Source organism: Diadema antillarum, unplaced genomic scaffold (assembly GCF_040938485.1).
Source record: "Diadema antillarum isolate AM-2024a unplaced genomic scaffold, OU_Dant_1.0 seq00000658_RagTag, whole genome shotgun sequence".
Taxonomy (NCBI): domain Eukaryota; kingdom Metazoa; phylum Echinodermata; class Echinoidea; order Diadematoida; family Diadematidae; genus Diadema; species Diadema antillarum.
In genome coordinates, this window is record NW_027271570.1 from 281,100 (window position 1) to 308,943 (window position 27,844).

Consider the following 27,844-nt stretch of genomic DNA (forward strand, 5'->3'; position numbering starts at 1 on the left):
TCATTCTTCTTCCAATTTCTATGAACATACAAGTGTAAATCTATGTGTGTGCCTATATCTCTCTATATACCTATACAAATGTCATGTATCTACTGACTTTGGGGAACTAACTGGGATACATCAAACATGTACCCATATTTTTACAGCTTTTTCTTCCTGATTCACTACCACGGTTCTTCAGTACATTTGTATGGATGATTTGCTGAGTAGACAGTACATTGTAAGCTCTACATGATGAAGCTTGTCCACTTTTCGCTTTGAATGTGATCTGTGGCAAGCACTTGCACTGTACGTATACAATATTTCATATTTATAAAAAGATATTTTTCATCATATGATTTTTTTTTTTGAATCATTTGGATTCACTTTCATGAAAACTACATAAGGGCAAATATGAAAAACCTGGAAATATGTATCTAGCTTATATCTGCACATTCAGGTCTATTCTAACATTTTAGAAGCATAAAAATATAATGTAAAGTACAACTTTGTAAAGTACAACTTTGTAAAGTACAACTTGTGAAGTACAACTTTGTAAAGTACAAAAATATGTAAAGTACAACTTTGTTTCTGTCTAATATTTTTGCAATTATCTTTTGTTTCCTTCCCCCTTTTCCCATTTGGAAATTACCAAATTTTCAATGAATATTCTCTTCACAATGTTCAAATGCATGAAATCACAGCACAGTTCCCCCATATCTCAAATGTCTATCATTTACCTCTAGTTCATACATAGTAGGCATAAACCTGACACACCCACCCGATCCCATCCACTTTTCCCCGCCACCCCTCCCCTGCTCATCTTTGCCACAACCCCAAATCCCTGCTGCCTGGCGGTGCAATAACCCTTTTCACCGTGGTAATCCATCCTTAGCAGTAGCACTGCCAGATTCCCCCCAGTCCACTGCACCAGCGCCTCACGCTGTACCTGGGCATCCCAGAGAGTGCAGTAAAGCAGCCCACCACAATCTGTCGTCATGCATGTATTAGCATGTCTCCCCTCATATGAGACCACGACACGCTTTTGCTTCCACGTGGCTTATCTTACACGGAGCATCGGACCCATTACACACACATCTATAGGGGGAAAAAAGTACAGGACTGTAATAGAGGGAAATGGCACGGGCATGGGAGGGAGAGAGAGAGGAAAAGGTAGTGAGAGAGAGGTGTTCTGAGAAATCAGGGCATTTCACACCGAACAAAAGTAATTAAACCACCATGCATTAAAAAGCCCCTCCCCCAAAAACAACAACAACAACAACAACCCAAAATCACATTTTTTTTTTTCTGACAAGACATCCATTCCCCCCCCCCCCCCCCCCCCCCCATCCGATTTTTTTTTTCTTAAATGGTTATAAACCCTCTGTAGGACTTTGGGCATCAAATCAAACACATCTAAGGAGAAAGAATTCATTTACTGCCGAGAGAGATCAGAAACTACATTATAAAACTACTACCATGCATATGACATATGAGGAATTATAAACACTTTAATATGACTTTGGTTTGTCAAATCTAAATTCTTTAATTGGTCTTTATGTTGGAGTGCATTTTCATGAAAGCATTAAATGTTATTTATTTAGCCACACTTCTTCAAACAATGAATATAAACTCATAGAACGAACCCTTTGGATAAAGTTCATGACAATTCCTCCCCCCCCCCCCCCACCACCGCCACCTTGTCCTATGTCCTACATATTGCATATCACATGTAATTGTACTTCAGCAAACAATGAATATAAACTCATAGAAGACAAACTGTTCTGAAAGAACCCTTTGGATAAAGTTCATTGCAATTTCTCCCCCCCCCCCCCTTAGTCCCATGTCCTACATATTGCATATCACATGTAGTTATACTTTGGATCTAGTTCTAAGAAAATGATATGCTTATCATACCAGTATTCAGACCATAGAATCCTCAACATTGTTCTCTAGGCATTAGATTAAAAAAAAATAGTGCTGATTGATGTAAAGATATAGTTTTGTCTGAAAAGCGGCTGACTGAAATGCCCACTAATTATGGATGTTTGCTTTTCTGAAAAGCAAAAGTCATACTCCAACACACACAACGTGTGTGTGTGTATTTTACCAACTTCCTCTGCCTGGACAAAAAGCTGAAAATAGATCATACCAGAACCCAATATCATATTCCACGTACCAGAGCATGAGTGAAGAATGAGTTTTGGCACTACTCCCATATTAGAGTCTCAACATCAATTATTACCACATTCTGATGAGTCAATCAGCTGCAGCGAGGTCAAATATCATTGCCTGGCCAGAATGTAGCTGCCAAAATATTGTACCATGCTCTCTTCAGGGTTGAACATCCACATCCAAATCATTTCCATTTTTTTTAATATGTAACATTGCTCACCCGATAATTGGAAACTGCTTTGACAAGAAAATCATTTTTTTTTTAAAGCACAACAAACTTTGATGTAACAAAATATTTTATACATGTACAATCTATATTATTTTGACGTACTCTGAACCACAAACTGCTTTACCAGGATATATACACTCGAATGTAACACGTCAACTCTACATCTTTAATGTCTAAAATCATAACTAAATCCTTAGAAATAGTCATAGGGATGTACTTTAATTTCCTTATGAGAAGGGTTATTTCCAAGCGAATTCTGCCCTTTGTAGTCTAGATATTTGTGTTGGGCAGTAGGACCGTGTGTTGGTAATCACGATGAGTGCCATGAGCTTCCACGTCCACTCACATATGCACGTGTATGCACTTGCCCCACTTCAGTGTGGGCAGGGAGGTGGGAAGAGACTCTTCCCTCCTCCCTGGAGTGAGCAAGGAGCTTGAAGCTCCTTGGTATGAGTATGAAGAGTCACCTTCCCCATGTGAAATCCATTCTCTCTCTCTCTCTTAGCTGTGCATAATATGTACATGTTGTGTGTGTGACAGAGGAGAAAGTAGGGGTGATCGGAAAAGGAATGTCAAAAAAGCAAATGTGTTCATAACTCACTATATGTGTATGTACAGGCTGTATGCATTGATCGCTTGAATGGTGTAATAGAAACATGTTCAAGTTAGGTGTGTTGCCTCTTTCTCAGCATCGGCAGAGTCAAAGGCATTGTGACTTCATACATATTGTGAACTCTGCACAGGATTACATTGGGAAATGTATTACCTCTAGAGACATGTCTGTACAAATTGTATGACTACTGTGTCATTTTCTTAATCATCCTTTCGTTTATGTGTGTTGTAGTGTGTGTACTTGCTGCTCTGGATATCAATGGGTGAAATAACTGTGCATGGTTTGATGTTATGCTCAAATACAGGGTTTCACTCATAAATATGTTTAGCAGCATGCTCAATGCAAACTGCTTGTCAAGTCAAGTCTTCTCACAAGCCACGAATGAGGAATATTCCTGTATAAAAGATATTCTCTGCTAATCAGGTTTTTACGCTATCAGCTTTATTTTACTCTGGAGACGATAGAAAAATAAATATTCAGTCTAGAAAATCAGAACTGGTAGCTTGAACTTACGATACCGCAGAGCTCCCATAGACTCACATGCAATTACACTACACTAGCGAAGCACAGCATGAATTTGAGGGGAAGGAGAGCTTTGTTGACAATTTTCGCAAGAATTTTCAATGGTAACCCCCTATCGTATTTGGTATCTATATAAAGTGGATGCAGCAAACACACAAATGGCCCAACTTTTGCGGCACGAGGGCAGCATACAGCTCAGCTTATATTCAAGATCATAGACAGGCATGTATTCCAGCGAGTTAACTCGCTATTGGTCGTGAATGGGTTGAAGGAGAGAAAACTTGTCTCCCAACCCTTCCTGATTAAGCAAGGGCCTCTTTACCACTAACTGTATGAAGCTATTGTAGTTAGGGGCATATTGACTACTAAGAGTACTTCGATACTAAAAGTACATAATAGATGCTTGCTGACATTATGTGAGACTTGTGTTTGTCATTGTCTTTCCATCACCCTAGTGTTCGAGGGACAGAAGTTTTGATGATTCAGTTGTCATGGTCTGTACAGTAGACAACCATTCCTTAGTTATCAACAAAGATAGAGGATGGATAATATATTGAATGCAGCTCCCAATACAAAGTCCAATGTGCAACATAATGATGAATACGAAGTGGAACTGCATGAAGCACTATCCACTGCTTGCATATCAAAGATTGCGCAAAATGACTTGTTTATTGCAAAATGTGAGTTAATTTAGTGCATCTGACCATAAAGGTCATGAGAGATAATACACACACTGATGCAATGGTTTATGGTCTTCATTGTTTTGTTTTATAGTAGAAACATTTTAAATTGTGAACTTTAAGTGTGACAACTGAATCCCTAGGCATGCTATTCAGCACAGAGCAACCTCAAGAGTAGTTCTAAGCATAGCCCCGTAAAACAATTTCAAAAATTCCTCAGACAAAAAATGGCTTCAAACCCCTTCTCCACCTCAAACATGACAGACAAAATACTGTATACTTGGGCTCCTTTCATATCACCTATCGAAACTGAAAACTGGAGACAAGGCAAACAAATGACCCACCTCAACAACACATACTATATATATGCATAGGGCCTACAATGTTTATGGGTACTTAACATTGTAATACATGCAAAATTTACATGGCATATGATGCGCCGGTATCCTGTTACATACATGTAGCCAAAAAACATTTCTAATACATGACCACTGATAATGGGTTACCCCGTTAGCTTACAAGCATATATGAAGGTCATACATTGTAGCCATCCCTACAATATGTAAATTTTGTGTGGTCAGGTTCGTTTCATCCCCTGTATCACACTTCCTACCCTGCAGCTTTAGCACCACCATGAGAGGGAAATTCACCGTTTCCTACGGTGAGCAGTGGTCGACGCTGTGAATATCTTCGTGCTTTATAGAGTTTAAATAGACAGGGAATTCAAGACACACGATTTAAGCCTCTACTGTGCTGATGAATCTGTGAGTTCATGGTTGGTATATTATATATGTAGTTGAGCTGATAAAGTGTACTACCATGGGTATGCCATAAAAAGAGCACACACACTGGATCAAAGAGAGAACATCTGATGTAGTAAATCGGGATTCTGGAAAAAGGACACAGGTCACAGATGTAGAAATCCCTCTTTTTGGGGACACGTAAGGTGAGAGATGGATAGAAGCAGGCTGCTACTGCTAGGGGTGCTCCTGCCAGACCAGACATATCGACTCAATGGAGGCCTGGGATTCCCAGAAGTGTTGTGGCAAATGCAATCTCCTTTTCTCCTCATTGAGGTATTAAACCAAAGATGCGTACACAAACACTCCGGGCTGGATTGGGTGGCTGGCACCATGAAGAAGGGTGCATAACCTTTTTGAGGCAAGGCAGCCAGGGGATTAATCTTTAAAGGGTGAAACGGGAGACAGGTTGCCCAAGAATTAGGGATTACCAATTAGCTGGTGCCATGCTGTATATGTGCATGGCGTGAGATTGCTTTCTCCTATGCACAGTACATGGAATGATTACTTCCAGCTATTACCGGCCACACGGTACACTTGACATCCGAAGCTTCAATTAAAAATCGAGTCTGCTCACCAGGCTTCAATTATAATGAAGTCTATACATGTACACTACATGAAGGACTTTTGTCTTTTGATGCTTCTCTTGCAGTGCATATCCCTCTGAGCAGCATATGACGGACAACAAAACTACAAAAACAGCAACGACAACAAAATAAAATGGGAGGTTTTAAAAATGTTTCTCAGATGGAAAATCTGGACAATGGTTCTGTGACATTTATACATTTCAGAGCATTTACTTCAGATACAATGGAGCAAACATATATTTACTATTATTAGTTTAAACATATTACCACTGGTAGGCACATCAAATTGAATATGCTCCATATAAATCTGCACGTGTACCAGCACATGTAGCAGCATTGGATTCCTGAAAACAGATGCCTTCGGTCAACTTTCTATTAAACGTGAAAAACAAAACCTTTCGTAAGGCACTACAAACATTTAGCAAAAATGCATGACACAGAAACTTATATCAGTGCATCGGTTTTCCTTTCGCATGGTGATTTGAAAAAAAAAAATGTAATATGATACATAGCAGCTGCAGAAAATATTTTTCTCTTGCTCTGTGACCCAGTACTGTAGGATGCTTTTAATTTCCACTCGTAAACAAATAGAGCTGCATGCTCACATTTCTTGATACTAAGAAAGGCCTAATAAAATACATGGAAAACAGGACAAATCATACTTAAACATATCTAGTGCTTTGTTGTTAAGTTACCATGTGTAGAAATACAATACACAATATCCTGGTCAGTTTCCTGATTTGGAGAGTTTAATCCATTTTCAATGCATTTCGTTTCGAAGATGTGGGTTAATACACAGCTCTCTGAGAGTCCATACTCATTTTCCAGGACCTGGTATTCAAACTTTTAATGAGGCATATAAATAATCAATGTTTTCTCATTCCAATTTGCAGGAAATGTACTGGATGGCAAAATGGTCATACACTGTACCATCCAAGCAAACAAGTACACAAAGTGATCACAGCATTCAAAGCAATTTTGAGCAATCAACTATTAAGTTATCCTGTCTGTGTTATCTGTGCATTTCAGACAATTTTCTTTGAGCCCCTCAAGTGCATTAAAGTTAGCCATCCCAATTTGTCACAGATGTAAACACAATCTCAAATGCGCTTCCACTGTGTACAAAAATTCATGAAAAGGGTAGGCCTATAAGTGTGCCACAACATTCTACATGTATTTCTTACCAACACATGCAAATTTGAGTGAGCTCACTCTGAATCGAGACAACGACATTGAATGCTGGAATCGAAACTTCCTAGATCAATAACAAATCATAATTCTGTCTATAGGTGCTTAGGTTCGCAATGATACACGTACATGCAGAATCCGACACCTTAATCATGAAATTAAATGAATGCAATACTAATAAAGGATGACCTTTATTTCCTATTGCAATTTCCTTCATAACCTTTAAAGGGACTGTACAGTACTGGTTGAGGTGTGGAGTCAGGTTTATAACATTCCTAAGTGAGATAGTGAGAAACCTCTTATGAAATATGAAAGAGCATGTAATTTTAAGAAGGATTCAACGTTTATTTGCTGAAAATTGGTTTTCAAATGGCTGAGATATCAAAAAAGTGATATTAATAAAAGGCGACAGGCCACATCTTTTATTAGGATCTCTTTGTTTCAACTTGTTTTTGGATATCTCAGCCATTTCAAAACCGATTTGCATCAAATAAACTTTTGATTCCCCTTAGAATTGCATGCTCTTTGACATATCATAGAGTGGTTTCTGAATATCTTGCAAAACGCTAAAAGCTAAATCCTCACCTCAACCAGAACTGTACAGTCCCTTTAAAAACCCTATCATCAAACTGACAGCTACTCTTCTGAAATTATCTAGGGGAAACCTACATGTATCATGCAGTTGGATTTAATCACGGCTGTGGGGTGGGAGATATGTCTTTCATTATTGCTGATAACTTGCTAGTTTGTTTGTTTGTTTGTTTGTTTATTTTATAAGAAAGCTATTCCAAATTAATTTACTTTTGTGGCAAGGGATGAAGAAAGAGTAGGGCACGGGCAGTTGAGAAATGAATTATCTATGGTGATGCGAGTGGGTTCAAAGAGTGAGGAACAGTATGAAAAGAGGTGGGCAATAGTGCACCAGGTTTTGAGGCATGAAGAGCACTGATTAGTAGAACGCTGCATACATCATTTGATGCACAACATCCACAGAAAGCAATAAAAGACTCTATGCCCAAAGGCAAGCTATCATGGACACACTGGTAAGCATATGGACCCAACTCTTTTGAGGGCACTTCAAAATGGGAAAGCAAAACGCATGTTCATTTGCAGTAGCAACACTCTGCATCTGAAGAGGTGAGGACTGAATCCTGCTAAATCTATACAAAATACAAAAGCAGTCTTGTCAAGCTGCGCAGCCTACCATGTGATATGTTATGTGCATCAAATACAGGATATCCTCGTGTCAAGTTCCTATTTCTTTTCTGGCGGGGCAGACTGTTGATCGACTCAAACACTCATGGCCCGTGAGACGCAATTTCTCGATACAGCGTAGGCACAATTCCACACGGACAAAACACACTGCCACCTTGAAAGGTTACCAGACGACCCTTCACCACCTCCTCCTTGCACTTACATGTGTATTTAGGATGTTTACCTGGAGAAGGACACACTGAGCCACTTTCAAATGGTGCTGGTAAAAGAGCATCCGCAGGCTTTCCCACTTGAACACAGCTTCCCCTTCTCTTATTCATGAAGCATAGGGGCTTGTTTACATTTTAAAGCATAGTCATTTGAGAATGCCATCTAAATCATAGAAAGAAGCAACAAATTCTCCAGAAGAGCCATTTCCTTTCAGCCAAGAAGGTCTTTTTTTTTTTTTTGGGGGGGGGGGGGAGGGAAGAGAATGGCATAAAAAGTAGGGATCATCATTAAATCATCTGGTCTCAAGTTACAAATAAAAAAAAAAATCATAGAAACCCTTTTTGTTTATGGCAGTACATAACAGATCTACCAAAAAATACTGATGCAATCAAAACAAATATAAATATAATAGTAATATGATTTCAAGATCTGACCATAACATGATATGTCCTCTTTCCACGCTCTCTCAATCATATGGGCACTAACAAGGACCTGCCCATGTTTGCATTTCACTCATCCAGGACGTCCCTTTTTCATCCTGGAATGCTCTGGAAACCCTCTGATATGCATGCAAACTTGGCCTTGTTTTATAATTATGGAGGAACACCACCCACTCAAACTCGGGGGGGGGGGGGGGGGGGATTAAATATGACAGCAATGGCAATCCATCATGGAAAATCCATGAGCATAATCCATTATTTTACCTATAGAATCTAGCCACTGAGAGTAGGCCAATTTGCTAATGTATTCATATTCAGGGATCACCGAGGACCAATAAATATGCTCATCCATCCATCAGTACCTACTCAACGCATATTCAATCCTTGAAATCATGTCAGCAAGTGTTAATTGTTGCTTTATCAAGCAAGACTCAAGCAAACTTTCTGGCTGTCAGAAGTAACCTACGGTTATGTTATGTAGGCCTACATGATTATAAATGTTGATGGACCTGACTCACGAATGCCTAAAACACATGCAAGAAAGCCTGTGCCATATTCCTGGGGTGGGAGTAAGGAGGAGGAGGGTTGAGAAAGAGAGGGGAGTCAGGGCAAAATCACCTCTTGAGTGTTACTGCTTTGATTTGCTCTATGAATAAGTTGTAATGAACATCACAAATCTGATTGGTCGTACCCTTGGTTAGGTGAACAATAGCTGTCATATTTTGTCATAATATTATGCAATTCTGAAAAAAAAAAAACCCACTGTACAAGTTAATTGTACTGCAGTGCAGATACCATGACCAGAGAACAAAACAGCTGTGAAAGATGCCTTGTCATTTCTAAGCATAGGCTTTTATATTGGAGTCTGTGTAAGATGTGAGGGTCTGACAAATGGAATACGCAAAAGTAATACAAAAGCTCTTTGTGTATTGGTTTCTGAGAAATGAACCATGAAATATCCATCAAGACCTGGTCTTGTTCGATGAGTCACCATGTTGGACAAAAGAGACCAGCTTGACCCACTGGAGCATCACTGAATCTGCTGACCCACCATTATCCAAGGCAAACAGTATACTGAATTTAATGACAGTCATGAGGGCAAGGGGAATTGTTATCAATATGTCTTCAGTCCATGAGAAAAATAATATCAAGGCTGAACATTCTGTATCAGAGCGGGAGAAAAAGCTATTATTTGTGTGTGAAATCTGTTCACACTGACGGGGGAAAATGTCACATATGAGAGGAACACTGGCATATATGTTCACAGACTTCATGAGCAGCTCAGGGCTTGGTGAGCTCTTTCTATGCTACTGATGACAAGGTCCCCTTTAGATACTCTCAAGGCAAGAATCATATAAAGCACCTTGCTGCTGCCCTGATACAAATCTAGAGGCTCCGAGCTGTCCATTTGGCCCAGAGTACTGCTTATGATTACTTAGTACATTGTAAGTCACACTTTTCCTCCTAATGACTGATTTGAAGCCACTGAAGTCTCTTAATTGACCCGTTGAGGATGGGCTGATTTTGCTACAACACACATTTCCCATAGACACTTGCCCGAGTATACTAAGGACTCATCCTCAATGGGTTAACATTTCACAAACCCAAGGTGAGTTATTCATGAGTCATCCATATCTTACCCTTTTTATTTTGAAAGGAGCGTGCAATATGTGATTAATATATCAAGATCAAATTCTTGATTTTGCTATGCTCTGCTTTGACAGACTTCCCCTTCGAGCAAGATTACATTTTTGTTTCAGACCAGGCCAGGTATAATAAAGGTAACCACTTGGAGATTCGAAACTGCTTTAGTTAGAGAATTATAAAGAGAAACCTTCAAAAAGATCAATTTCATTTTCATTGTTTCATGGCATCACAATTATCAATACTGTAGTCAGGTTTGTCTCATCTTATCAAAATGACTGGCTTGTCAAAAATACATGACCTTTCAGGATTTTTGTTCTTTTTATTGTTTTATATTTTGTTTTTAAAGTAGACCAAATCAGGAGCTTTCAGAGCTTATGATGGTTCGTAACATGCATGCAGCAGTGTAGTTGGAGACTTCCCTTTAATGCGGGAAGCAAAGCAGGACATTTCAGTACACTCTTTAGCACTCTCACAACATGCGCAATGCCGGCATCATAATCTAATGACGGCTGTCAAAACAGCACAAAGAAAATGTGGGTAAAGTGTGCCACTGCCTTCCGACCTTCCCCGTACTGGGAATCTTCAACCCCATCAGGCATCATTTCATTTTTCATGACAACAGCGGCGCAATTATCGTCCACCCATTAGCCTCGGGATGGACGGCACTACCGTCATAGGCTCACCTCTGCAGTACTCCATGAGAATGAGGACCTCGTACACGCCGCTGTTGCTACGGGTGATGCTGGAGTCCACGTACGGGACGATGTTCTTGTGCCCAGAGAGCGTCGACTGAAATGCACAAGAGGGAGGGGGAAAAATATTGAAGGAAAGGAAATAAATGCATTGACATAACAACAGACATCTATAATGAGAAAGTGGCAAAATTTTTGGCAAAAATTGTTTGGTAACGACCGAAGGAAAACCTATGGGAGTTACCACCAATTAAGACATGACAGATGGATCTTAAGGCACTGCTACATGCAATTATCAAATTGAAGTGCCACATTTTATGCTGCCATACTTTCATCAAGAGTGATATGATTTTTTTTCCCTCTTTTATTCTAATTACCTCCTCTCCTTTTTCTCTTGCTTACTTATTGATATTAGTCTATTTTATTTCTTTATCATGTTTTTGCACTGCTGTTGGCTCCTGGGCCACTAGTAGGCTTCTCAAATATTATTGTGAATGTGAGGGGGGGGGGGGGAGGGTGGAGGGGATCTATATTTCTAAATGACCACTACTTGTTCTGGATCATTTTCTTTTCGACCTTCTTTTATATCATTCTTTAATATTAGTAATGTCTACAGGATGCAATTTTGTGAATAATGTTTCCATTGGACCTACTGTTGCATCTTGCTCAGAATTGAAACCCCCCCTCCCCCCCCCCCCCCCCCATGTGAGCTGAAATGGGTAGCCGTGCCATGAGCCCTTGTCTTTTCATATATTTCTCCGTATAAGGTTACAAGTATTCACATTGAATAAGGTACTTTGGTGCAGCGAGGGAGAGAGAGGGGAAAAAAAAAGAAGACCACAGTCTGGCAATCAGGCTACCAAATTCTAGGACAAATGCATATAGGGATCGATCGATCGCTGCAACCACTGAATGTAATTTAGTTCTTCAAGATGTGGCCCTGAGCAAGTACAATCCCCTGATAACAGGTAAGTTCCTGCACAGGGTCTTCCTCGTCCAAGATCAAATTGTGATTATTTGGTCATGCAACAAGACTTTTCGACCTTCAGTATGCCGCAACATGCACTGACTGAAGCCTCACAACAGAGCTGTCAATAGTGTTCATGTTGGCACGATTCTGGTCAGAAGGGCCAAATGTGGGTGTTTTGCAATTTACTTTGAACAATTTCCATTTGACAGAAGTAACACAAAATGTGACAGGCTATCAACTTTCCATGAACTCACTTTGATGCAGAGCTGACAAATGACATCCTATATTGTGGTGTGCAAGGCAATTTACACTGGCCTCTACAATTGCCAATGATGCATACACATGGTCAATGTGATGGCTGCAATTGCCATTTCCTAGCAGATCATATATATCTTTTTTTTTTTTTTGAGGAAGAGGATTGTAAAATGGCACATGGTACTATCTATCATGTCACAAGGACACAGATTTACCACATGGAAGAAAGCAAAAAAGGATATGAATACTTAATACTAGACATTTCACAATCGACTGTAATTTCATTGAGGCTAGAACACACAAGCCTACAGTGGGGCAATATCAATGTGTATTGTGAAGGGTAAATTAGTCCAGTCCAGTCCAGTTCAGTCCAGTCCAGTTACTGGGCAAATACAACGTTCATGAAGAGAGAAAAAAAAAACATGAACAAAACAAGACAAGACAAGACAAACAAAAAACAAAAAATCAAATGCAACCATTGTGGACATGTCATGGACATGCCAATTGACCCAGTAAATCATTCAGATGACCACCTGATGGTATTCTTATATGTCTTCAAAATTAATGTAAGAATAATGGCAATGGACCCAGGTTAGCTTAATGATGTGGAAGGCAATGTCAAAAAAAATAACAATATTCACAGACCTTGCATTCATGATTTAAAAGTTGACCATGATTGCCAAGGAAAAAACAAACCAAAAACCACATAAACTGAATATGCTGTCTACTTGCCACATACAACTGTGACAGAATACACATTAAGCTTTTGTGAAATGGTACCAGTATGTTTGCAACTTATGAAAATTTATACCCACCATGATTTTGATCTCTCTTTTGCAGACAACCAAATCCTGGTCATTGTTGACAAACATCCGCTTAAGGGCATAGTGCATTCCATTGCGACCTTTTACCAGAAAGACCAAGGCAAAGCCACCTGTAGAATGAATATACGATATAAAAGACAGACAAGAGTAACGAATCTGAATATCAACAGACACTACTTTTGTACACAAGACAGTTGTTTTTCTCATATCTAAACTATACTGAATTGATCCTACTAAAACTGATAAACATGTGCACTCTGGTTTTACCATCCTTTCCCTGGGCAAATTTTTTTTTGTTCTTTCTTCCGGTACACGTAAGAAAATGACACATTTTCATTTGCTTATACTGTACTTGAATTTACAAAGCACACTTGATGAACTTCAAAATTGCGCAGTTATTTCTGGAAGCACTGTGTCGTGTCTGCCAAAACAAAGGCTACTCATAATATATGCATTGTGCTTTGTTCTGCATTTATATTTTTTTCATAGTCTTTATTGAGCAGTGCCCTCAAATTTGACATGGGCTCTTCTAATCAACTATAATTTTCTTATCAATCTGAGACTTATCAAATGGAGGATAAAGTATGAAGTCCATACCTGAAATGAGTCATGTAGGCCTACAGTCTACAGTATCTCTAGCCAGTGATCAGACTCTGTTTACAGTTCTACATGGCACCTCTGGTGTTTGCCATCAAGGCATGGAGGTCAGAGATATTATGATTTTGTGGAAGGCTTCTGTGAAGAGCACTTATTTGGTATTGTGGGCACGAGGTTACTAGTAGCTTGGTTTCTTTGTTTCAGCGGCACTAGGGGGAGATTCAGCAAGTCCTGCATTACAGAATCTAAAATCTCAAGATTGGCTTCCTCCCAAACCTTCTACTTTGATGTCTTTGTTTTCATTCTGCTATTGTTTCCCCCCCCCCCCCCCCCCCCCCCCCCCCCCCCCCCCCCCCCCCCCCGGACAGAGGAGGAAATAGGAGCAAAACATGAGACACAAATATAATATGCAGGCACCCACAGGAGTGTCTGAGGTATCATCATTGCGACATTCGTGTGCAAAACTGGATTGCTATGTAGTATACTACACATCTGTCACACTTCACGCCTGCATCCTTCCCAAGAGTCACAGGGCTTTACAACACAGACAAACTGACAAGAAGTACGGCCTACACTGTATAGAGTGTCTGTGCCTCAAATACATGCTGTGTGTGGTACAAAATGGCTGTTGCACAAAATACTACATACTTCTCTCGATCAATCCCCTACAATGGCTGTAAATAGAGGTCTACGCAATGACGATGATGATAACAACTATAATAAATATGATCACAATTATCATCATCAGGAGTTACTGTGTAATCAGACACTGCCATTGCAAAGACACATCACTGTAGACAGCTTCTTTCGACATTCCTTTCCCTACTATACTGTACCAATTTTGACACACTGTACTGTGGCATGTAGGCCTACAATGTACATATTACAGTGAAGATCTATGGATCAATTAGTGCGAGGGCCGAAGACGCACTTGGAATGTTACTGTGTTTCAAGTCTGCAACACAGATGATGGTGTCAACAAACTTTTGATGTACAGTGTAAGTCCGTCCACCCTTTTCCCTCCATGCATGCATTCCCAGGCTGATGACTCACAGCAGTCACAAGGACTCTGCATACTCTGTATGATATACAGTTGTACATACCATGTACTCCAACCATTCCTAATAACATTCCCATTATATGAGAAAAGTGAAATACTCAAGACCCTTTATCAAAGTTCTGTGTCTTGCAGAATGTAGATGCATCACAGCTTTCCTGCAAGGAAACTAAATAGACAATGCAGACTGTTGCCTCACCAAAATTCAGACTTTAGAAAGGGCTAGGGATCAGCTTTCTGATATGTCATACACAATATTCCACCGACATTGATATTCATAACCAGCAGACACCGGATGCTAACTGTAAGGTGACCATAACATCACAAGGCTACAAACTTGGGACTTGGAAGGAAACTTGTGTATGGAGCACAGAACAACACAAAACTAACAAGAGACCCGCACGTCTAGCTCACATGTGAGCAGCACATTTTGTTATCATGGCACCCCACCTGACGTAAAATTTTTAAAAAATCTTGAGATTTGGGGATTGCTGTGTAGGCCCCAATATGCAACATCCTCCTAATTTGGGATATTTGGGTCTTGTCCTATAGACCCCCTAGGGTTGCCGACCACCATTTACACAAACTATAACCCCCTCCCCCCCCCCCTTGATTCTTGGCAAGTTTGGTCAAAATCCAGCCACCATATTTCAAGAACATAAATATAAGAATTGTTAATTCAGATACTTGAGTCCAACTGTAAGGTCCCCCTATTGGACACCTTCATCATTTGTGCAAACTACTGTATGATCATGGAGCTACCAAAAAGATGGAGTAACAACGAAGGCCACCAATATTACGTAACCCAACTACGAGCGGTCAGTTCTGACAGACTTCAAAGCACCGCACTCGCTGGGACGGCTTAACTCGTCCCGCAGGGGATACTTTGGCAAACGATGCTCCGAGCCGCAAAAATGACGTCATACTCACCAACATTGCACATACAATATAGTGCTGTATCGAGTCGAAAACTCGACTTGCAACAACATATGGCTGCGCAAAACTTTGCTGAAGACCACGCGCATGCGCATAATATCCACAGGCAAAACAGAGGAGATACCGAGTGCAGTGCACTTTGAACGAACTGAATCGGCCCATGAACAGCGAAGGTACTGTACAGTGTATTGTCGTCATGCTTTGTGACTTGTAAAGTACATACCCTAAGAATAAAATTCTTAATAAAAATCCCTCACATTTCTCAACATATTTCAATATCTGTCCGTAAAGCTGACATTTGAAACTACAATCTTACGTAAGTGTTGACTGCGTACAATTGCGTACATTTTATCTATACCGTTGTGAAGCCAGCTGTTATTTGTCTTTGTGTTTGTTCGGGACAGCGTGACGGCCATTGTTGATCGTGTCGAGAGTGCAGTGTTTGTTTACATGCCGGTCGTATCATATCGTGATTTACATACTAAACGACGGTATGACATGTTAAACAATTTGTTACACTGCAGATTCACTATTTGTAGCTATAATTAATTCAGAATCATGTTAAATCGAATATGCTCGAAGTCGACGGGGCAGTTGCAGTTTGTGTAGTCCCATGCATTGACGTTCCATGGTGGAACCATGGAGCTAGGTAACTCCATGGTAAGAACCAGTTTGCGAACGCGCTGCGGATGACGTCATTGTGCGTACGCACTGTCTCATCTGTCATCGCTCTCGCTCACGGGGGGGCTTAGCGAGGATTATTTTTTACGAGTCGGCTTCGAGCATCACTTCAAAAGGACCCCAACCGTTGTTACTCCATCTTTTTGGTAGCTCCATGGTATGATCACCTCCACCTATTGATCATTCCTATGAAGTCGCAGAAGTCACACAAACACTTGAGGAGAGTTCAAGTAATACCAGCTGCTTACTCACAGAGTATAGAGTACATACATACTTTTAAAATAGCACACACTACAGCAGAGATGGAATAGCAATCAAAATTGGTATGTAATTAGCACAGCATCTCGTATTCACAGTTGTGTAATAGCCACATTTTACACAGCCCTGGAAAAAAAATCCTGCGCATACAGATCTGTACACAGACACATGTGCATCTAAATTGAAATTGCATGTATACACGGGGAGGGGGGGGGGGGGGGGACTTGGCTGGAGTACACTACACAGAAAGAAAATGTGATCACCAAAGGAGCGGGATATTGTACAATGTACGCCTACCAAGCAGTAAATCATAACTCTGTCTGCTCTGAAGAAACGAAACAAACAAATCCTAAAAACAAAATAAAACTAAGTACAAAATAGCATATCCTTTGGGGGATGGTTTCGTGGAACAAAAATCAAACACCACTATGTAGCTCCTACCTATTCCTAGAATTCATCAACTTTCAAGCAGTTGTTCTGGTTATCACTCTCTTTTATTGGCGCTGCCTGACTTGTCCCATGTTCTAGTTATTCCCCAGTGGTGAGGCGAAGGGCATCAAGGCCATTTTGCAAGTGAGATTGATTTTTTTGTTTTCCTATCTTGGAGCCTGCAGAGGGCAAAGAGGGAACTTGCAGGGAAGAGCTTTTATTTGATTAAGAAATACAGCAGACCTGATGAATTGATGAAGACGCAAACAGCCTTGCAGACATCATGGGTACTGTCTACCCACTCCAGGATTCTCTGTATCGTACCCTCACAGCAGATAAATTATGAAGTTCATGCCTCTGGCACGACCATCGACAATTTCTCCTTCTCCTATGTAATATACAGTATGTGCCTAATGGAAAAAAAAGGGGGGGGAACTTGACAATTGATACCATGATATGTATTGCATCCCAAGAAAGTCTACCACTGTTCTGTGCAGACGAAGAAGTGTTTTCTCCCATCCACACTTGTATGGAATAACCAAGAATAAACCGGACAGGCCGCTACAACTTTTGTTCATAATGTACAGAATGCATATATAGATTTCATTTTTAAGTCTATTACTGGTAGGCCTATACACTTAAGTTTAGCTACATTTGATGGATAGGTCTCAAGGAAATCACAAGTACAACATACAATGTATATACAGTACTGTATAGCTATTACGGCAAGCTAAATCACACTTTCTGTGGAGAAACCCTCATAATGTTATTTAATTAAAACAAAAGTGTCATTGTAAATATCTCATTCTTTCATCAGTTGCCAATACCATGAAATAACACTAAATGTGTGTATAATGCACTAAACTTTACCTGGCACTTCATGTAGAGAGTATCTGACATCCTGTTAACATATATTTACATATCACATTTATGCACCCCTAGCCAACACTGCACACTGGCAATGGTCCGACGGTCTAGGACCAGTAAAAAAATTGAAAAACTGGGTACCTACTGGTCCGACAGACAGGTCGGACCAGTAGACAATAACGGGTTAGTGTGTAGCCCTGCCTTAGCTTTGACATTTCTTTCTTCTCTGGACTACTGTATCTGTCATCTGTACCACAAAAATTGGTTCAAGTTACATTTCCATTAATAATGCCCCTCCTCCCTTCTAGGAAATTACAAAATGGTTTAGTTACATACAGATGCATGGCATCAAAATGTCACAGAGGAACAGCTCTAAAAACTGAAATTATAATCACAGATCTCAAGTAAAAATCTTTTCATATCAACATTACACACATCTGCTCATGGTGTTGCCAAATTTCACACTTGAGTTTCTCAATATACAGAGCAATGGCCTTTACTGTAGTGGCCCTACATTGGCAAAGCTTAATTATGGCAGGAAGGTGTTACACAGGTAGATGGAGTGACAACTTTTCGTACAACTTTTATAGTCCATGCAAATGTTTGCTGGGGTTCTGCAGCATTGAAATGTAAGGTGTAAAATCTCTCCATACTCTGACGTCATGCTCAGTGTGCTCTAGCTCCAAGAAGAAATTCGGAAACAAAGAAAAAAAAGTTTCCAATTTCATCAAATTATTGGCTGTACAATGTACATAAAACATGTACTCCAACATGGAATTTACACTAAAATACAAGGATTTGTTCAGGACAGTTAAGAAAAGAATTCAAAGTTATACACATATTTCTGTTCTTCTAGAAGTGCGCAAATTGAAATGACAGGAAAATTAAAGAATTACCTTTTTTTTCCCCATGATGCTGACATCTGCACATGTACTGTAACCTTCCCATCTTTTAATCTGGCATTTATTTGATCTGTCAAATGCATACATGTAACTCCGCTAAAGCATGTTAGAGCATGTTTTCTATGTTTTGATGTTTAAAGTGTGATTTTCACACTGCATTTTGATACGCTACTGCTTTAATTACCGGTGAAAATACATGCACTCATTGTTGCCAAAACCTTAAAAGAGAGAGCAAACTTCAGCAACGAGAGGTCTTTTCTGCTACGAGAGCACTCATCCTGATCACTGATGGAGGAGAAAGATGAACCAGAAAGGAAGAAGAAGTTTGGAAAATCAAGGAGATAAGAGAGAGAAGTGACAAAGACATGTCATACTATTTCAAATGATGTATCACAAAATGAAGGGAGAGAAAATGAAGTCGGTAAACAGTTGAAAATGAAGAAATATTCAGTATACTACTCTGTCAAGGAGCAATACCCTCTGTTTTAAATCTTTGGTGGACTACGTTCATAGAAGTTTATCCCAAGTGGTCCTTTGACCCATTACAGTGTAATACTGTGCTACTCTGAGTGAGGATATTACAACAATGCCTGAAATTCCAGTAACACACAATTCACACTCGAAATATTGCTGCATTGTTCTTAAAGAGCAGGCTGGCCAAGGAAAGGTGATCATGCATTACTCTGTGCTTTGTTCATCAGAAGAATTGGGTTAGGGAGGGGACAGTGAGTTTCAGGCTGGTGAGATCTCGTGATCCCATCATCACTAAATATCTGCAGTTGTTATGACAAAAAGTTCATTGAATGAGGCAGGGCAGTCAGTGAAATGCATGACAAGCGTCATGCGTGCTTGCTGTGTTGACTAATAATTATTGCAGTGTTCCTCATGACCTCATCCCGGAGAATAAAAATGAACCAAGTCAGCGTGAGTGACGACAATTTTATGGGGGAGTGCAATACAATGCACATGTGCATGCTACCTGTAGGTACCCTAGGGAAGTGGGAAAATCTCTTTCCATCTCCCTATGAGTATCATGTACAGTGGGTGTATGCTACGGGTGAAGCCAGAGGATGATATGCAAATGCAATCAAGCCATAAATGCAAATATTCATTCTTGTTTTGAATCAACATATTAATTGAGTATTCCTTTTCACATTTTGCAGCTAATTTTACTTTAAAAAAAAAATCCTGTACGAAGTGGAAGTACTGAATATTTCCAGGGATATGCAACATTTAATGTTTTGGCTAAACACTACAAGACAAGCCCAACTCACATGCAAACAACGCATGTACATGTACATAGTATGTAAACAACTCATTTAGATTCTCTTTCCATGCATTTAAAGGTTATAAAAAATGTGAAATTTCACATTTTTTCGGAAAATATTTTTTGACCAGTCCTTATGAATATTCAAATGAGCGAGTTGATGATGTCATATCCTCACAATTCATGTACAAGTGTATGTTACATGAAATTCGTAAAAATTGTTATTTCTAGCTAATACAAGTAAAACCATGTCCTCATACCAAGATATATCAGATTTGTTTTTGTTCTTTTTATTTTGGGTGGTTTTAGGCAAGTTTTATACATGTATTCATACAGCTGAAATGTAAGATTTTTGTCATTTCTGTATATGAAATGAATAAGAAATTGTGAGAGCATACTAGCATGATATCATCAACTTGCTCATTTGAAGATGCATAAGGACTGGTCAAGAAATGTTTTCTGAAAAAATGTGAAATTTCAAAATGTCATATTTCCCTATTTCTTATTCGATTTAGTCATTTTTGTATCATTCCGTAAAGAAAATATTTCTCTTTCTTTTAAAGTCATATCTATATTTCGGGTGAATTTCCTCTTTAACCACTGTCCCTTTGGACATGCTGGGTGAGATACTCACCGTCATCAGTTATGTCTCATTCAGTCATAGATAGGCAAAGTTAAACTCAACATCATCATAAAATCAACATCCGATAAATACTGTGCGCTCACCAGCTGTTTCAAATATCTAAGATTTGGGTGGGATTTTCGAGGCAAAAGACACAACAACCAGCCTGTTTGCACACTACATGTGTATCTGTAATAACATCATGTTAATAGCATGTTGGTAGTACTACTGATCATTGGCAAATACATCCATTAGCCAATCACACGAATGGGTTTCCATGGGTAGAGCATCCCCCTTACACAGTACAGGCACGAGTGCCTTCAGTCTGTATAAAAGAGAAGATTCTGTGAAGCCAGATGTCACAGATGTAATCTCTGAGCTCTGCACTACAAGTACATGTATATCCATGACAATAATACAGATTGATCTTCCGGTCTAGCCCTTAAACCTAAAAACAACAACAACAACAACAACAACAAAAACTTGTCATAAAAAACCTCATCTAGAAAATCATATTTTGATGGATGGGAAAGTGCACCACACTGCCATTCCCATGCCTGTTTACTCATAATCAGCAAACATGATGTGTTGGGGCTAATGTACTTTTGCATCCATGTACATTAAATCTCAAATTCCACTAAACCAAACTGCACCCAAATTACACGATATGCTAAATGTCTTATTTTCAATTACTCATGTTAATTTGAACAAAACCCAGTGGCGGATCCAGGGGGGAGCACACCGGGCGTGCGCCCCCCTTTATTTTTTTTGCTAAAACAAAACAAATAACAAGAAAAAATGGCGGGGGTGCATGCATCCCTCCCCTTTAATTTTGTAAAGGCGCCCCCTCTTTATGGAATTCCTAGATCCACCCCTGCAAATCGGTCATCAGAAAGCATAAAAAATGTTGACTTTCAAAATTGTCGCTCAAAAACAAACTCATACTTTGCGTGAGATCACCACGCACACTACATGCATAATCTAGAACTTAAGTTCGTAGAGGTCCAAAATATTAAATGTTAATGGGGACTCAACGCGAGAGCTAAAAATCAATGTGCAATGATTGCATATTGTAGCCAGCTAAAAGAAGTTGGTTGAGAAATTATGCATGTGGGTGTGTCTGTCTGTGATCTTGTGCAATCTTCGAACTGCATCTCTCATTCGACTTCATTCAACTTGCCATACTAGTAAATCATTCATACGGTTATTTTTCGCTCCCACTGTTTCACTCACTTGAAAGATTTGTCGCATATTAGACGGCTAACTTTAGTTTCAGATTGTGCAGGCAGCAGACCCCAAGATTGCTCCCTACAAGCGAATTGTTTTTAAGGGAAAACACGAAAGTCAACATCAATATCGACGCTTCCAATATGGACCGATTTGCTTTCAAATTCATACAAGTGATTGAGATTGAATAAAAACCATTAAGTACATCCTGTATAATGCTGGTGCGATTTTTGTTTCTGAAATTTGAGATATCTTCATGGACACAAAAGTCAACAAAAGTACATCCTGGATTCCTACATGTCATTAGTGCTAAAGTCAGAAGAGTTCAGGGATCTTACTGTGTGATAGGGCCTAGTAGAGGAAACTCAGCCTAATGCCCAACGAGTAAACTCGGCGTGATTGGCCCTATTATATACGAGGCAACTGAACAAGAGGCAGATTTATCAGTTTACTCTTTTCTTTGATTCAGTGTGGAAGTGTGAAAAGGCATACACTGCTACTGCCACTTGGTGCTGCTGTGTCATTTCTTTAATACACTCAGAGTATAGGGTATACCGACCAACACACCATGAATTTACCATGAATTCACCTTGAATTTACCTTGAAGTGCCACACCTCCATCTTCACATAGATAGATTGCACGTGTGGCAGGGTTTAGGGAGCTTTGTAGCCCATTAATAACCCAATTTGGACAATTTCTTTTTGGAAGGTGAGGAGTGTCTGTGATTGGATGACATCTTCTGGTAGTTTGTTCCAGCTATCTACCACTCGTTGGCTGAAGAAGTGTTTTCTTATGTCCAGTCTAGAGGATGTCTTGGCAAGTTTCTGGGAATGTCCTCGAGTTCCTACCTTGATATGTTGCTTTCTGGAAGATGGAATTTGGGTCAGCGTTGTCTATCTATGCAATGATGTGGTACGCTAGAATAAGGTCACCCCTCTTCCTTCTGTCTTCAACTGAAGTTCCAGAGTTGTAAGATTGAGTCTTTTGAGTCTGATTTCATAGGGTAGATCAAGCTCTAGCCTTAGGTTGGGGATGAGTTTGGTGGCCCTGGTGCCTGGCCTGCACTTTCTCCAGTAAAGCAAGCTGCCCATGATTCGACCATAACACTGTCCAAAATTCGACCACCTGCTACATGTAAAACCTATGCGTTTGTGTGTGGTTGAATTTTGGCAAGGGGAGGCCAAACCTGGGCATTTTTGCTTTATTTTCTTGTCTTTTTCTAGATAAAATGAACACCAGGTCTGCATACAGTAATCCATGGCATGTGTGGTCTGACAAGTGAATTAGACCGTTTATAGAGTTCAAGGATTTTACATCTCGACTTCTATTTCTTATATAAAATACGTTTCTCTTGATCATTCCCAAGTCAAAGAGAAGACTCTATTAGTGTTAGTGCATAGACATCTTTCTATGTTGGCTTTCTTCGCAGCTGCTGCTTCAAACAAGAGCATGTTGGACAGGGCAGGGTTGGGAGTACGAGCATCACACTCAGCATAGTCTCTATGCAACATTGTGCAATAGATCTACATTTCTGATTTAAAAAAAAATAAAAAATCTTACAGTAGAATAAACCCAACGTTAGACTAACGTATAGAATTCTACAGACTACTTAACAGAGTTTAGATACCGTAGGGCGTAATGGAATGGGTCTAACGTTACACTTGATACCTTGCCGAGTTCAGGTTTAGTTACAACTAACACAGTTCGGGAAACCCACTCACAAGGGGGGCCCCTCCTTAGTAACCTGTCCCCCTTATAAGTAATCCCGTCCCCCTTATAAGTATACCCCCGGGGCACCCCTTATAAGGAGTCTCCACGCTTTTTTGCAATGCAACGCGAAAATGAAAGGACTGCGGCAATTCGCTTGATTATGTCCATAAAGCTTCACAAGTTTCCTAGTTACTCACGAAATTTGAGCAAAATCGGTTTGAGGCATCATATCTAAAATCATGGATTTAAATGCGATGTCAAACGACCCATGCGAATGCTGAAATGCGAGCGATTAGTACGGACACTCAGTCGCCACGTCTGCACTCAAGCATTGCCGCGCCGCCGCGCCTGGCGACACTCACGCCAGTAATCGCTCGCATTTCAGCATTCGCATGGGTCGTTTGACATCGCATTTAAATCCATGATTTTAGATATGATGCCTCAAACCGATTTTGCTCAAATTTCGTGAGTAACTAGGAAACTTGTGAAGCTTTATGGACATAATCAAGCGAATTGCCGCAGTCCTTTCATTTTCGCGTTGCATTGCAAAAAAGCGTGGAGACTCCTTATAAGGGGTGCCCCGGGGGTTACTTATAAGGGGGACGGGATTACATATAAGGGGGACGGGTTACTTACAAGGAGGGCCCCCCCCTTGTGAGTGGGTTTCCCGAACTGAACAAGTAACAAGGCTAGACACTACTTCACGAATAGTATTAGACGTCTAGTATAACGTGTTGTACTAGACTGATATTGCAAAATCAGAAGCAACATAGCAAGGGCTCTATGTATAAGCAGTGAATTGGCAAGGACAGAACAAATTGCGGAAAAAAGACATAAAACAATGGCCTAGACAGGCGAGAGGGCAAGAACGACGTTTCACTCTCGATCAGTTACCTTCTGCAATAACTTCATCGACGGTCACTTGGAGTCGCCCAACAGTGTACGATCGTCCGACTAAGGACGAAAACTTCTTCTGTTTCTTCATGGCTAATCCTGATCTCTAATACCTCTGTCACTCATTGATAAGTCCATGTAATACGCAAGAAATCAATTTTCACTTCAAGAGCATTTCTGGTTTGTGCAGGTGACGCAATTAATTAATTTCATTGTCGAACGTCCTTTCTCTTCGAGGCCTTTTCTGAGTTCACAATGATGCATGCACGCAGATATCCCAATGGCAATATTATGCAGGCTAGGCTTGTGTGTGCCGTGCCGTATCGTAGTCAGTGTGCTCTGGCCAGCTCGAAGCCACACAAAACAACACTGTGCAAGGCAATGGTAAAGTACACTCATCTATCATCAAGGTCCACGCACACGATCACGATCTCCAGCGCTCGTCGCACGCATGTGCACGCTGGTTGCGCTGCATGAGACTAGTAGTAGTACAGCCAGCAAAAACCCATAGGCGAGGCGTGTACTACTAGTATGATAACATGGCCGGGATGAAAGGCGCGATGGTCCGTGCGCGCAATTCGGTACATTGTACCACCATAGGGGTAAGGCCAAAGATGACAGAGTGCCGCGCTCTATCATCCTTGGTAAAGCTACACCATAGAGCTGTATTGTAAATACAGCTCTTATGAGCTACACTCACCCTGACACACACGAGGCTGATAGGAGGTGTGACGTGTAAGATCTTTTAGGATCATTGGACCTTTACGGAGCACCCGCCCATGTTCAGACACGATTATCATCTTTCAGTATACATTGTGTAATTAATTATGATGTTAGGCAACCCATGGCCCAAAGAGAAGTCAGTTGTATCTATACATTTTCCAAATCAGTGAAATCAAACTTACTTTCTGTCATGGTTGCTACCAGTGACAATTAAAACACGATTCAGTTTTTTTAGGCTTAGGCTGTATTTGAGTTTGAGTTTGAGTTTATTTGTAACAACAACATATGTACAGGAAAGTTTGAATACATGTTTATACATCAATATTAATACATAGCACATGTAACTGTCTATACGACGATCTAAACAAAACATATTGAATATAATCTATAATATATAATTGATAAATGATTATGTAATCTAAAACTATTAATCTAAAAAAGAGCTACAATATGGCAATGTTGCACACAATGAGGTTGCTAAAAGAACCAGGAGGTAGCACAGGCGCTAGAAGGTGTTGGTCCTTTTAAACACGTATTACATAATGAACTATTGAAATACATTTAAAAATACTGTTATAACATTATTGGTTTGTAGTACCATTGTCTATACAGAGTTAATGTGTTTTGCTAAATTACTTCGGAAATTTTTCCTGGTATTAATACTCCTTAATTTTTTTGGCAAAGCATTCCACAATTTCACTCCTGGTTCAAAACCACTAAATATGTACAATTCAGTGAAATACTTGTCGCAATAGTTTTACCAAAGAAAAAATAAAGCAACGACCGATTGTCATAAGTTTCGGGTAATAGTTACCGTTAGTACATTGTTAACTAGAACTGCCGAGAATTTGAACATCCAGTTATGATTCTTTCAGAAGTTATGCATTCATAAAGATGGTAAACCCGCCGAAAACAGCATGTCGCAAATTAATAGTTTTGCCGATATGTTACTGTTATGCAAATGAAAGCATGATCTTTTTTCATTAAAACTTGTTCTAAGGCAAATCAAGCCATTTGTCTATACATTAGAATGAAAAGAAATATAATTGAAAACTATTCAGTTAAATTATTTTACAGGTCAAATTTGTCGCAAAGGCCTGTGAAACATACGTTACCATGATTTCAAGTTCTCCTTTAAAACATTCCCTGGGGTTGAAATTGTGAATTATCCGTCCTAAAAACTTAAAAAATGTCTCGTCCAATGCTGTAAACAATAGTTGTGCCACCTGGTTATCTGCTGCAGAGAAAAAGCTTCAAGCACTTACATGTTTCAGACCGTATGGTTAAGAAATGAAACATACATTACCACCGCTATGGAAAATTAAAAATGAAAATGTTACAAGGAAGATACCAAACATAGGCATACGGTACCCCAATCTCTCCACTGAGTTTTCAATTATGAGTCATTACTAATCGCTTGAAAAAGTCACATCGAAGGTCAGATGTAACTTACGTTACCGAAACATACGTTACCCCCGAAAAAATAATCTTAATTAGATTCACTAACATTGCAACCATTCATCGATAAAAAGTGGTATCTAGAGTCATCTTACTCCGTAGTTGCTTAGAAACAGTCCTTGCGACAAAATGACGCATCACGTTGACGAATCACAAGGAATGGACTGCACGAGATCTTTCTCAGTATATGAGCGAACGGTATATATATTTTCAAAGTCATGTTTAGCGTAATTACATTCAAATATTGGTACTTTTTTACTATAAGCAAGTACTTTGGTGTTTGTTTTGTCGAGGAAAATAACAAGTTTACATCTCACTCAGATATTTATACAACATTAAGGAACCTAAACATAGGGTCAATATTGTAACGTAGGTTTCACTTAAGGTAACGTAGTTTCAATTTTACATCTGCATGTACACTGTCGTACTTTTCACCAAAGCTTTATCCTAAAAGAGACTAATATCCATAAATAAACAGATGAAAAGCATATTTCAATTTTAGGCTTGTACTAACCATTCTTTTTGGCAATAATCATTGTTAATGAGGCCCTGAATACATTGGTAACGTATAGGTTTCAATCACTCTAAATCAATCCAATATGTACGTTAATGATATATATGAATGATGAAAATAATGGTTTTCATTTTAATTATCATATCATTTACTTCAAAGTTATAGTGATTGTAGCCTACCAAATTCATTATGTGACACTTCATTCCTTGTAATTACAGGTAACGTAGGTTACGTAATTACGTAAGAATATCTTATTTCTGATTTGCAGTATGGATTTTCTTATTTCTCTGTTAAGGGAATCTTATCATTACTCCTTGGGTTCCAAGAGGTCAAAATGGGAAAATCAAGAGCAAAGATTCAGGCCGATTACTGAAGAAGGATACAGGAAAAGATTGGAGAAGAAGCCTTCCTTCCTCTCTTAAAGAAGTGAGTGAAAATATTTACTCTTCATGGAGTGAATATAAAAAAGAGTGAATTTAGAGTAAAATTTGAATGAATTTTGAGTGAAAAGAGTTCATTTTCACTCATTTTGGGGTTAGCTCAGGGATCACTCGAAAATTTAGGAGTGGTCCCTGAGGTCACTCTGAAGAGTGAAAATGAACGTTTTCACTCTAGATTCACTCTTTTTTTTATTCACCCCATTAAGAGTGAATACTTTCACTCGATTTTTTTAGA

At 39.5% G+C, this 27,844-nt stretch overlaps 1 protein-coding gene across 1 annotated transcript in view; it reads right to left on the reverse strand.

The window, feature by feature from the left end:
* Positions 1-24,858, reverse strand: part of LOC139736611 (uncharacterized) — a 46,444-nt gene extending 21,586 nt beyond the window's left edge. The window contains exons 1-3 of the mRNA XM_071647357.1: positions 24,475-24,858; positions 13,018-13,136; positions 10,969-11,074 (exon numbers count right to left, since the gene is read on the reverse strand). Coding sequence (XP_071503458.1) covers positions 10,969-11,074; positions 13,018-13,136; positions 24,475-24,565 — 316 coding nt within the window. The 5' untranslated portion in view covers positions 24,566-24,858. The remainder of the gene's footprint in view (positions 1-10,968; positions 11,075-13,017; positions 13,137-24,474) is intronic.
* Between the last annotated feature and the right edge of the window lie 2,986 nt (positions 24,859-27,844).